The sequence below is a fragment of the Dendrobates tinctorius genome, unplaced genomic scaffold, assembly GCF_039654945.1.
Source record: "Dendrobates tinctorius isolate UK_male_01 unplaced genomic scaffold, ASM3965494v1 ptg000084l, whole genome shotgun sequence".
Lineage (NCBI taxonomy): Eukaryota > Metazoa > Chordata > Amphibia > Anura > Dendrobatidae > Dendrobates > Dendrobates tinctorius.
In genome coordinates this window covers 21,072,983-21,086,867 of record NW_027361752.1, presented here as the reverse complement: position 1 = coordinate 21,086,867, position 13,885 = coordinate 21,072,983, and the positions used below count along the sequence as shown (strand labels likewise).

At 45.0% G+C, this 13,885-nt stretch overlaps 1 protein-coding gene across 1 annotated transcript in view; it reads left to right on the top strand.

Moving 5' to 3' along the window:
* Nucleotides 1-13,885, top strand: part of LIPI (lipase I) — a 106,056-nt gene that overhangs the window by 80,466 nt on the left and 11,705 nt on the right. Inside the window, exons 6-7 of the mRNA XM_073584465.1 lie at nt 107-274; nt 3,673-3,768. Of these exons, the coding sequence (XP_073440566.1) occupies nt 107-274; nt 3,673-3,768 (264 nt within the window). The remainder of the gene's footprint in view (nt 1-106; nt 275-3,672; nt 3,769-13,885) is intronic.

The following is a 13,885-nucleotide window of genomic DNA, read 5'->3' as shown; positions in this document are numbered from 1 at the left end:
TCCATTAAAAATTGTACTTTTTATGTACTAATTTGTAATTTATATAACTATGCATAATATACAGCAATTTAGTGTTATACTCAGTCTCTGATGTCTCTTTTCACAGGTTCTGAATATTTCAAGTGTGACCACCAACGGTCTGTGTTTCTGTATATATCATCCTTGGTCGAGTCTTGTAGTGTTGTGACGTTTCCCTGTGAAAATTACAAAAATTATAGAATTGGAAAATGTGTGGATTGCCAGGAGTTTGCAGCACTCGGCTGCCCAGTCTTAGGTAAAGTATTATTTTTATTTATTATTATAACATTATTTATTCTATGGTGCTTTACAAGTGAGGAAGGGTATATATAATAAAAACAAGTACAGTTATCTTAAACAGCACAGGTCACAACTGGTACAGGAGGAGAGAGGATTCTGCCCGTGAGGGCTAACAATCTACAAAGGCTGTGTGAATATACTATAGGTGAGGGTAGAGCTGGTCGTGCAGTGGTATGGTGGATCGGTGGTTACTGCAGGTTGTAGGCTTGTCAGAAGAGGTAGGTCTTCAGGTTCTTTTTGAAGGTTTCCACAGTAGTTGAGAGTCTGATATTGTTATGGTTTGAACAGGGTTCTTGACCTGCACTCACAGGGTTAAGTGTTCGTGGCCTCTTTCTGGATCTGGGAGGGGTATTTATACTCACTCTTTACCAGGGTTCTCTGTCAGCTATACTGTTGATCTGGTGTGTCTGACCCCTGGTGTGCATGTATTCTGCATTGCTTGTTTGCTTCCCGTGTATGACCCGGCCTGTTTCCTCACTCTGTACTCCGTCTCTCGCTTTGGTACTATTGTTTTCTCCGGTTCTGACCTCCTGGCTTGGCTATCGTTACTCCGTTACAGTTGGCCCTATTGTACCGTCTATTGCCCGTTCTGGTTTTCTGACCTATTGCTACGTCCTGACTATCCATTCTGTCTAACCCTTTGGTACTGTATTGCTATCTTGTGCTTTGACCCTGGCTTCATCTGGTTTCTGTCTCTGTCTATACCCCTTGGTAACATTGTCCTGTAGTTACCTTTCTAGGAGTTTCCCTGCAGCTCCTAGATCTGTGGAGCTTAGGCCACGCCCCCAGCAGTCATGTGCTTCAGGTCCTGATACTCTGAAGCACGCATCGTCACCGCTGCTGCCCTGCTCCACAGGTATCTTTGAGCACTGTCTTTGTACTCAGGACACCCACACTGGCTCAGTGAGCAAGTGCAGTGCGGGGCTCCTGACAGATATGTTGTGGTAGAGAGTTCCAGAGTAGGGGTGATCCACGGGAGAAATCTTGTGCTCATCCTTCAAGAAATCACCTGATGCATCAGCTGACTGTCGGTATTAGAGCAATCTGCAGTGACCAAGCTGGAGTAAGGTGCTCTCTGGGTGCAGTGGTGCTTCAGCTGAATTCGTTGATCTGGTGTCTTGATCCTGCTGTGCGGTGCTTTACAACAGAAAGCTAAGTGTTATATTTTTGTTACCTCGTCCCTTCGGTGTCTGTCACTTCCCTGTGTTTCTAAGGCCTGTTTCACACTTGCTTTTTTTTGCAGCGCGTTTTTCCCGCAAAAAAACGCATTGAAAAACGCATACAAAAGCATACAACTGCTGCGTTTTTTTCAAGCATTTTTATGAGCATGCATGAAAAAAACGCAGCGTTTTTATGCGTTTGTATGCGTTTTTAGTGCGTTTTTACCGCGTTTGCGTTTTTTTCCAACATTAGGTGGCCCCTCACACTAACCTAAACCATGACTTTACTAACCCTAACCCTGACCCTAACCCTAACCCTAACCCTGACCCTAACCCTAACCCTAACCCTAACCCTGACCCTAACCCTTAACCAAACCATACTTAACCCTAACCCTGACCCTAACCCTAACCCTAACCCTAACCCTGACCCTAACCCTAACCCTAACCCTAACCCTGACCCTAACCCTTAACCAAACCATACTTAACCCTAACCCTGACCCTAACCCTGACCCTAACCCTAACCCTAACCCTAACCCTAACCCTAACCCTTAACCAAACCATACTTAACCCTAACCCTGACCCTAACCCTAACCCTGACCCTAACCCTTAACCAAACCATACTTAACCCTAACCCTGACCCTAACCCTGACCCTGACCCTAACCCTTAACCAAAACATACTTAACCCTAACCCTGACCCTAACCCTAACCCTAACCCTGACCCTAACCCTTAACCAAACCATACTTAACCCTAACCCTGACCCTAACCCTGACCCTAACCCTAACCCTAACCCTGACCCTAACCCTTAACCAAACCATACTTAACCCTAACCCTGACCCTAACCCTAACCCTAACCCTAACCCTGACCCTAACCCTTAACCAAACCATACTTAACCCTAACCCTGACCCTAACCCTAACCCTAACCCTGACCCTAACCCTAACCCTAAACCCCCTTAACTAACCCTAACTTTACCCAAACCCCTAAATTCCATTGTCTAAACTAATGGTAAAAAAAAAAACGCATGTGCAAAAAAACGCATACATAAGCATGCCAATGCGCACATATGCTCACCATAGACTTATAATGGGTGTCTTGCTGTAAAAAAACGCATTGCGCGCGCATGCGTTTTTTTGAGGCAAATCAGACGCACAAAAAATGCAACAAGTTGCATTTTGTGCGCCCGAGCGCATACCGCAAAAAAACGCAGGCGCGGTAAAACGCGTACAAACGCATGTGTAAGCGCACATAAGCGCATCCCATGCAAAGTATAGGAAAAAAAACCGCATGCGCTATTTAGCGCTAAATTACCGCGAAAAAAACCGCAAATGTGAAACCAGCCTTACCTGCAGTGGTGCGGCTAGTGCCCGAAAACCGCCAGTGTACTAGCTAGGGCAGTTTTAGGTGACATTTTAGAGATGAGGTATCCTGACATTGGCAGGGGGAAGGACCTGCATAGGGTGTTAGGTTAGAACAGGGACAGGCTCAGGTTGGAGCTCAGGAGGTGGCCGTCCATGATTCCCTATTGTCAGGGCTCTCTTCTCCCCAATTCCACCGGCGTTGATTTGTTGTTCCATTTGGTGACCGACCAACCATTGGGTCATGTCACACTGGGTCAGTCACTCAGTGACACCTGTTCTTCTGCGGATTGTTCGGATCATCTCTAGTACTAGTAAATAAATTCAGTGATTTTTTTTTTTGCAGTCAGATATTCAAATAGAGACAAGTCTTTTTACCATGACCACTATGACCACCATGCAGGCCTCAGAGATGGTACAGAAACCCCAAAAAAGCAACCTTGTTGGTCAATAGGGGCAGTCCTCATCTTGTACAAAGAGTATGGAGTAGCTGTAAAGTTCATCTCTTCCCCCGGGGATAAGGAAAGATCTGTGCATTAGATACATTTATACAAGATTTGTGTAATGCTTCATTTCTCCCGTGGTGGTACTGCAGGTAAATGTAACACTTTCTAAAGGTTACCACAGAGATGATCACTGACCCAACCTATGATCACGCTTTGTGAACCATTTGTAATGAAAATGACTTGTAAAGAAATTGGACGACCCCCTCTAAAACTAATATTTTCTTTTCTGGGTCTGCTTTATTTTTGTTGTGTGGTTGGTGATTATATGATGCACTTGATGTACATTGCGATCCACTGTGCAACTAATGGCTTTGCTCTTGTGTTTGTTACAGGTTTTTATGCTGATAAGTGGAGAGATTATCTCGTGGCGAAGAATCCTCCAGTGACGAAAGCTTTTTTTGATACGGCTTCGATGAAACCATTTTGCAGTGAGTGAAATTGAATTTGCATAAAATAAAAGCTGTCAGACTGAGATAATAGTGGCTTGGGGAAGTCGGCGACATTTGCTTGGAAAGCTAATTGCTTTAGACTGAACAATGTGAGCCGTGAATAATGATGAGAAGAAGGGCTGCTCAGGGTACTGGTTTTGTCTCTTGTTTTGGCCTAATTCACTGTTGTAGCAGAGTTGGGGCTGATCCGCGCTCTTCAGACATGGATTTCTTTTCACCGTGGGACCTATTTAAATATTGTTGTGTGGTCAAAGCCCAGAGCTGCTTTTGTTCTCTTGGTTGTGCACTGATCTTTCATCTTTTCCATGCTGCAGGGGTGTACAAAACCGAATTATGCCCGCCACTCGAGGGACTGACTGAGCCCGCATGTCTGTTACAACAAAGCGAACAAGTGAACAACTTGACCTTGATTTTGTGAAAACGTAGTAAACATACAAATATAATTACAGAAAGCAAGAAAAGAGGCTTGCAAAAGTAAGCCGTCTCTAAGACGCCAATACATGGGCACTAATCATTCAATGAATGGATAATAAGTCAGCGCAAGAAGCAGTATTATGTTCTACAGGAACGATTTCTACAGCAGAAATGTACAAGATGGTGAACACATACAAGGCATTTGTATTCCATGTGAAATGGACAGTGTGCTGTAGGGTGGCATCCAGGAGTAAAATTTTATTTATTTATATTAGGGAATAGAAAAAGGGTTATTCCCAAAAATGTAAAGTTATTCCCCATTCATAATAAAGGAGATAACTTGCTGATCACTTGATGTTTGGTCCCGAGGGACTCTGAAACTTGGGAACCAGATTATCCAGTTCCCCATCTTGAATAGATCAGTGGTGCGAATACTCTCCCTAAACTTTACTGCACTTTCATAAATCCTGATATTTCTAGTGCTGGAAAAAACAGTACCAAAGATATCCTTGTCTGTGGGTACGTGTGTTTAATACGTGTGGAATACATGTGAGAAATGGTTTGCCGCCTGTGTTCTGCATCAGTATTACATGTACCTGCTCCTGGGAATCATACTCCCATCAACTGTCGCCTGCTCTCACTGTTATCATTTGAATACAACTCTCAACATGATGTGAGCTGTCTTCAGCACCCAGCGCCAGGGAACAGTGCAAACAGTACCGCTGACTCCCAGGTGCCAGTACATGTCACACTGATGACATATGGATGTGCACGTGTGCGGGACGTTTTGCGGCCCATGCTGCTGTTAAAAATTGGACATGTCAGCGTGTTTTGCCCACAGAAACACGGTCCTCGGAATTACACAGACCCCTTCACTTGAATGTGTTTACCTGTGTAAGTGTCTCCGGTATGTGTGAAAACTGTCACCACACATAGCTGAAACACTGACATGTGAAAGAGCCCTTATTCATTGTCTATGGGACTACTGGAAATAGTGTAGTGCTGTGCTTATCATTCTCCGCTATAGACAATGGAGAGAGAAAAGGTTTTGCATGCTCCCATCTGCTTCATTAAAGGGGTTGTCCAGGCTTGGGACTCAAGTCTGCAATCACTTTGTGTGACTGCAGATTTACAGATTTGTACAGGGTGTGAACTGTCACTATTCTCCGGTGCCGGTGGCACAAGTATGAGATTCACATTCTTCCAGCCACATTCCCACAATTGTATTGAACGAGGCTGTGCACATCTAGCCAGCAATGTGACCACATGTATGCAAATCGCATATTTGCGGTCAAGTGCCCACCCACTCTCTGCGCCGGCACCAGAGAATCCTTGCAGCACACACACTGCATGTTGGAGGAGTCACAACTCTGAAGGCACATAGAGTGACTGCAGACTTGAGCCCCAATCCTGGACAACACCTTTAAATATGGGGTTCTGGAGAGACCAGCTTCTGTGTTCCAGAGTGCTGATCTCAGGAAGTCCCAGAGATCAGAACTCAAGCGGGGTAGCTTAACATTTTTGGAATTACCCTTTGAATTAACATGATTGCTCCACAGCTGTCCATGGGTTGTGTTTGGTATTCTTCCAAGTCAGTTCCATTAAAGTGGATAGAGCTGAGCTGCAATAATTCACACAGCATGAGGATAGGTATGATGCTGCTTTCGGAAAGCAGAGCAATGTTTTACTATCTCTGGCTGCACGATTTTGTAAAATTCTTGTACTTTCTACATTGAGCTCTGCTTAAAAGGTGTGTAAATGTTTGCAATCTTCTGCAATCGCTGGAAAATAAAAGCACAACTTTGTAAATTGCCGGGATTTTAAAAAACATGCATCATTTAGTGTCCACAGCTCCCGTGCAGATCTACTTGTCCTCATAGCTACAGTCTATAAGCAGATCTTGTATAGTCTGAACCTTCAAGTACAGACAGATGCAAAAGAGACTGAGGCAAGGGAGTAATACTAGATTTGTTTGCAGTGGCATCTATATAGATTAGACATTTGCAGAGGGGCCATATACATAAAATAGTAGTATTTTTTTTTTACTTAGACTAATTCCAAAGTGGCCTCATTTAAAATTTCAGGCCAACTGGGGCAAGTAAATTGCTTGGAAAAGTGAAGGTAGATTAGTACTCCCCCAAAAAAGTCATTAAAGGAAACCTAACAGATTATTTATTTTGCCCTAACCATGGGGGCGAGCCTGCCGGCGACAGCACTGAACTACCCATGTCTCTGGCTATGGTCCCCAGATTTTCAAAGTATATCTTCTCTGAAACGCTCTTGCTGTGCCGTATACAGGTACTGCAGGAAGTGGTGTCACGGTTCACATACCACGGGTGCAGGTTCAGGCACCGCTAACGCAGGGAGTGGTGTTATGAATGAGTCACCGAAGGAGGAAAAAACAAAAATGCAAGCTAAGTCCAGAAAACCGGAGAGGTTGGTAGCTATCGGATTGCAGACCCCTGATCCTATCCACAACAACTAACAGTAGCCGTGGGGGGTTCCTACGATGCCCTAGACCCCTCGATCACAGCCAGAGAACTAAATAGGCCTAAAGAAAGAAAGGGGAAATCTAAACTGACCCAGAGCAGACCCCAAAGCAATAGGCAGCCTCCAACATATAATGACGGTGAAGCAAGATGAAAACACTAACACAGATAGAAAGATAGGTTGAGCAAACGATGGGGCCCAAGCTAACTAAAAAGGACAGGATAGAAAAGCTGCTGTCTGCAATCCGTAAAAAACCCTACCAAAAAATGTCCCAACCGTCTGATGGGAAAAACAGGCCCTGAAGTCGCTAGGACTTCAAAAAGACTATATCAGCACTCAGGTAAATTCTGAAGACAGAGCAAAGAGACAAACTGATCAGAGACAAAAATGGAACTCAGAACACCCCCGACCGGTGATGGCTGAACTCCAAAAAACAAGGTAAACAAAACAAAACTAATAAGTTCAAGAGCAGAGATAAAACTTATCTTTGGGAAGCAGGAATCAGACTGGTCTCCAAGAATCCAGCAGAGAAATCACCAGCGACTCAGAAGGGCGTCGGCTGCTTTATATCCAGTCAGAATTTCCTGTTACCCAGTCATCATTTACCTGATCAGGTGTTTGGTAATCAGCCTCACTACCTTCCTTCACCAGAAGAGGGAGTTCACCAGACATCGACGGTGAAGGGGAAAACGAACTCACAACAGTACCTCCCCCTTGAGGAGGGGTCACCGAACCCTCATCCACACCACCAGGACGATCAGGATGGGCCCGATGAAAGGCATGAACCAATCTTTTGGCATGAATATCGGATGCAGGGACCCAAGAATTATCCTCCTGGCCATAACCCTTCCATTTAACCAAATACTGGAGTCTCCGTCTAGCCAGGCGAGAATCCAGTATCTTCTCAACCTCATATTCCACATTACCTTCAACCAATACCGGGTCAGGAGGTGCCACCACAGGAACTACTGGCTCAACAAACCTCTTTAACAGAGACTTATGAAACACGTTATGGATCTTAAATGTAACAGGAAGAGCCAATCGAAAAGAGTCTGGATTTGGAATCTCCAAAATCTTGTAAGGTCCAATAAATCTAGGTTTAAACTTTGGAGAAGCCACCTTCATAGCGATATTCTTTGATGACAACCAAACCATATCACCCACCTTAAACCAGGGACCAATGGTCCTATGCCGGTTGGAAAACCGCTGGGCCTTTTCCTGGGAGAGAGACAACTTATCCACTACTTGGTCCCAGATCTGGTGCATTCTCTCCACCACAGTGTCAACACCTGGGCAGGCAGAAGGCTCCTCCTGCCCTGAAGAGAATCAAGCATGAAACCCAAAGTTACAAAAAAAAGGTGACATCAAAGAACTAGCTCTTTTATTTAAAGCAAATTCGGCCAAGGGCAAAAATGAAACCCAATCATCCTGAGCAGCAGAAATAAAACATCTCAAATACGACTCCAAAGTCTGGTTTGTTCTCTCCGTCTGCCCATTGGTCTGAGGGTGAAACGCAGAGGAGAAGGACAACTGAATTCCCAGCTTGGAACAGAAAGTCCTCCAAAATCTAGACACAAACTGAACTCCTCTGTCAGATACAATGTTCTCAGGAATCCCGTGCAAGCGAACCACGTGTTGCAAAAACAGGGGCACCAACTCAGAGGAAGATGGCAACTTAGGGAGTGGTACAAGATGGACCATCTTAGAGAATCTATCACAAATCACCCAAATAACAGTCATTCTCTGAGAGACAGGCATATCAGAGATAAAATCCATTGATATATGGGTCCATGGCCTCCTGGGCACCGGCAAAGGCATCAACAACCCACTAGAGCGAGAACAAGGTTTAGACCGAGAGCAAGTCCCACAGGACTGCACAAAATTCCTGACATCACGAGACAAGGCGGGCCACCAAAAAGACCGACTCATCAAATCTCTAGTACCAAAAATACCTGGATGACCAGCCAATGCAGAGCAATGAACTTCAGGCATCACTCTCTTCCTCCACTGGTCAGGAACATACAATTTTCCAATGGGACAACGCTCAGGTTTGTCCTCCTGAAACTCTTCCAGAGCACATCTCAAATCGGGCGAGATGGCAGAAAGAACTACCCCCTCACCTAAGATGGTAGCAGGCTTGGTCACAACAGGAGAATCAGCAAAGAAACTCCTAGAGAGGGCGTCTGCCTTGACATTCTTAGTGCCCGGAAGAAAAGAGACCACAAAATCAAAACGTGTGAAAAACAAGGCCCACCTTGCCTGTCTAGGATTCAAGCGTTTGGCCGACTCCAGGTAAATCAAATTCTTGTGGTCAGTAAGGACCACGACTTGATGTTTAGCTCCCTCCAACCAATGTCTCCACTCCTCAAATGCCCATTTCATGGCTAACAGTTCCCGATTCCCCACATCATAGTTACGTTCTGATGGGGAGAACTTTCGGGAAAAGAATGCACAGGGATTCATTTTAGATGTTACAGGAACTTTTTGGGACAAAACAGCTCCTGCACCAATCTCAGAAGCGTCCATCTCTACCTGAAACGGGAGAGAGACATCAGGTTGCCGCAAAACCGGAGCAGAAGTGAACCTTCGCTTCAGCTCCTGAAAGGAAGAAACAGCCTCTGGAGACCAATTCAGCACATCAGCACCCTTCTTAGTCAAATCAGTCAATGGTTTGGCAATATCAGAAAAATTAGCTATAAATTTACGATAAAAATTAGCAAAACCCAAAAACTTCTGGAGGGCCTTCAAAGAAGTGGGCTGAACCCAATCATAAATGGCCTGTACCTTGGCCGGGTCCATTTCAATAGTTGACGGAGACAAAATAAATCCCAAAAATGAAATCCTCTGTACACCAAAAAGGCATTTCGATCCCTTGACATACAGGGAATTCTCCCTCAAAATCCGGAACACAGTCCGAACATGTTCCACATGAGAGTCCCAATCCTTGGAAAAGATCAAAATATCATCCAGATAGATGATCAAAAATTTATCCACCAAGTCTCGGAAAATATCATTCATGAAGCACTGGAAGAGAGAAGGGGCATTAGTGAGCCCAAAAGGCATCACCAGGTACTCAAAATGTCCCTCCGGAGTATTAAACGCCGTCTTCTATTCATCCCCATGCTTAATGCGAATAAGATTATACGCCCCCTGAGGTTAAGCTTTGTAAACCAGCAAGCACCTTTAACTCTGGAGAATAGATCAGAAATCAGGGGTAACGGATACTGATATTTAACAGTAATTTTGTGGAGGGCACGATAGTCAATACAAGGCCTTAATGACCCATGTTTCATAGCCACGAAAAAAACCCCAGCACCTAAGGGTGAAGAGGATGGTCTAATATGACCCTTCTCCAACGACTTCTTAATATAGGATTGCATAGCCTTGTGCTCGGGTACAGATAAATTGAAAAGTCGACCCTTGGGAAATTTACACCCAGGGCTCAGCTCAATTGCACAGTCATAACTCCTATGAGGAGGCAAAGACGCAGACTCATTCTCACTAAATACATCATAAAAATCAGCCAAATAGTCAGGAACATCATGCGACTGGGGAGAGGTGGAGAAAACAGGAGCATCACTAAGGGCACACCGACAACCCCAACTCACCACAGACACAGATTTCCAATCCAAAACTGGATTATGGATTTGCAACCAGGGAAACCTGTTGTGAGTTCATTTTCCTTTTCACCGTTGATGTCTGATGAACTCCCTCTGCTGGTGAAGAAAGGTAGTGAAATTGATTGAGTTGGGAAGAACCTGTCATCTGAACAGGTGGAGCCTGATTGGACACCCGGAATCACTGAGTGGATATAAGGCAGCTGACGCCCTACAGGGGTGCTGGTGATCCTTTCTGCTCTGAGCTCTTGCAAACCAGTTCAGTACCTGTCTTCTGAAAGCTAAGTATTTGCTCTCTTATTTTTCCATGAGATATTGTCTGTTTACTTAGTGTTTGTGTTCTGCCTGCCCTTGTTGGTACAGGCTGAGCTCCATTTTTGTCTCTGGTCAAGTTGATCTTTTGCTCAGTCTTCAGAATATACCTGAGTGCTGATATAGTGTTTTTGAAGTCTAGTGACTTCAGGGCCTTTTTTCTATCAGGCGTGTTGGACATTATTTTGGCAAAATTTTGCGGATTGCAGCCAGCATCTTTTCTGTCCTTTCCTATTTAGTTAGTTGGGCCCCATCGTTTGCTCAACCTGTCTTTCTGTCTGTGTTTGTGTTTTCATCTGCTTTGCACCGACAATACATGTTGGGGGCTGTCTATTGCTTTGGGGTCTGCTCTGGGGCAGTTTAGATTTCCCCTTTCTTTCTTTCGGCTTATTTAGTTCTCCGGCTGTGAATGAGGGGTCTAGGGCACCGTAGGAACCCCCCACGGCTACTGTTAGTTGTGTGAATAGGATCAGGGGTCTGCAATCCGATAGCTACCAACCTCTCCGGTTTTCTGGACTTAGCTTGTATTTTTGTTTTTTCCTCCTTCGGTGACTCATTCATAACAGAAACCCCCGAACAATGGTATCATGCAAATTATGCAACACCAAAAATCTGCTATTCTCTTGATGGTCTGGGGCGACCTGCATTACCACCTGGGTCCAAAACTGAGGTTTATTCTTCGCCAAAGGAGTAGCATCAATACCCCTCAAAGGGATAGGCGTCAGCAGAGGTGTCATAGGAAATCCACAACGTTTAGCAAAATCCAAGTCCATCAGGTTCAGAGCTGCTCCCGAATCCACAAAAGCCTTAGTGGAAAATGTGGACAGGGAGCAGATCAGAGTAATTGCCAGAAGAAACTTAGGTTGAACACCACCCACAGCAAATGTGTGTGCAAAACGTTTCTCTCATTTAGGGCAGACAGAAATAATATGCGAGGCATCACCACAGAAGAAACACAGCTTATTACGCCTTCTGAACTCCTGACGTTGCGCCCTAGACAAAACTCTATCACATTGCATAGGTCCAGACATTTGTTCAACAGGTGGCAACACCTCTCGTGCGGTCTTGCGTTTACGCAAACGCCGATCAACCTGAATGGCTAATGACATAGAATCGTCAAGACCAGAGGGAACAGGAAATCCCACCATAGTATCTTTTACGGTTTCTGACAAACCCTTCCGAAAGAGAGCTGCCAAGGCACCATCATTCCAGGTAGTAAGGACCGCCCACTTTCGGAATTTTTGACAGTACAACTCTGCAGAATCCCGACCCTGGCTCAATGCCAACAGGGCCTTTTCAGCCTGATCAATAGCATTAGGTTCATCATACAGCCCCAAGGCTTGAAAAAATGCATTCACATTAGTAAGAATAGGATCATCAGGTTTCAAAGAAAATGCCCAGTCCTGGGGATCGCCGCGCAGCAAAGAGATGACAATTTTAACCTGCTGCGCGGAGCTCCCCAACGAGTTAGGCTTCAAGGCAAAAAATAATTTACAATTATTCTTAAAATTCTAAAATTTAGACCGATCCCCAAAAAACACATCAGGAGTAGGGATCTTTGGTTCAGCAGCATGTGAATGAGCAAGATAGGTGGAAATTCCCCGCACTTCAGCAGTGAGCTGCTCCACACGATCAGACAATTGCTTCATCTCCATTTGAGCAAGAAAAAAAAAAAATTCCCCCCTACGGCCTCAGAGACATAGAAGAAAAAATATACACAAAGAAAAAAAAATAAATTCTGAAAAACTTTTTTTTTTTTTTTTTTTTTACAATTCTTTCCTGCTATTGAGTACCCTAGGATCTGCGATATGGCTGGTGATTCTGGTATGAATGAGTCACCGAAGGAGAAAAAACAAAAATGCAAGCCAAGTCCAGAAAACCGGAGAGGTTGGTAGCTATCGGATTGCAGACCCCTGATCCTATCCACAACAACTAACAGTAGCCGTGGGGGGTTCCTACGATGCCCTAGACCCCTCGATCACAGCCGGAGAACTAAATAGGCCTAAAGAAAGAAAGGGGAAATCTAAACTGACCCAGAGCAGACCCCAAAGCAATAGGCAGCCTCCAACATATAATGATGGTGAAGCAAGATGAAAACACTAACACAGATAGAAAGATAGGTTGAGCAAACGATGGGGCCCAAGCTAACTAAAAAGGACAGGATAGAAAAGCTGCTGTCTGCAATCCATAAAAAACCCTACCAAAAAATGTCCCAACCATCTGATAGGAAAAACAGGCCCTGAAGTCGCTAGGACTTCAAAAAGACTATATCAGCACTCAGGTAAATTCTGAAGACAGAGCAAAGAGACAAACTGATCAGAGACAAAAATGGAACTCAGAACACCCCTGACCGGGGATGGCTGAACTCCAAAAAACAAGGTAAACAAAACAAAACTAATAAGTTCAAGAGCAGAGCAAAAACGTATCTTTGGGAAGCAGGAATCAGACTGGTCTCCAAGAATCCAGCAGAGAAATCACCAGTGACTCAGAAGGGCATCGGCTGCCTTATATCCAGTCAGAATTTCCTGTTACCCAGTCATCATCTACCAGATCAGGTGTTTGGTAATCAGCCTCACTACCTTCCTTCACCAGAAGAGGGAGTTCATCAGACATCGACAGTGAAGGGGAAAATGAACTCACAACAGAGTGGTGTAATGCTCAGGTACTGCAGGGAGTGGCATTAGGGTACACTTACCACGTGTGCGGCTTCAGGCATATTTACTGAAGGGCGCGGTGTCAGGGTTCACGTCTCACGAACACGTACTCAAGCACCGATACCGCAGGGAGTGTTTTCAGGGTTCACGTACCGCGGCCATGGCTTCAGGCACCGGTACTGCAGGGAGCGTTGTCAGGGTTCACATACTGCATATACTTATTTAAGCAATGGTCCCGCATTGACCGTTGTAAGAGTTCACTTTCAGCGGGCAAGGCTTCAGGCACCGGTATTGCAGGGAGCGTTGTCAGGGTTCAGGTGCCATGGATGCGGCTTTAATGCATGGGTACTGCCGAAGCAGCTTTAGGATTCAGGGCTACACAAGATGGGATAAAGGAAAAGGTTAAGACTAACCGCAGTACGGGTTAAAGGGAACGAGGGCGCCGCTGTCTCCAGGGCAGTGAGAATGTCAGCATCCCTGCTGGGAGGAGGGAGAATGACCATGCAGGGATGACAGAACAGCATTTGAGCACATAGCAACTTAAAGCACTGGAGGCTGCAGGCAGACAGGACCCAGGAAAGCCCAATACAATGCAGGCATAGGCAGGGC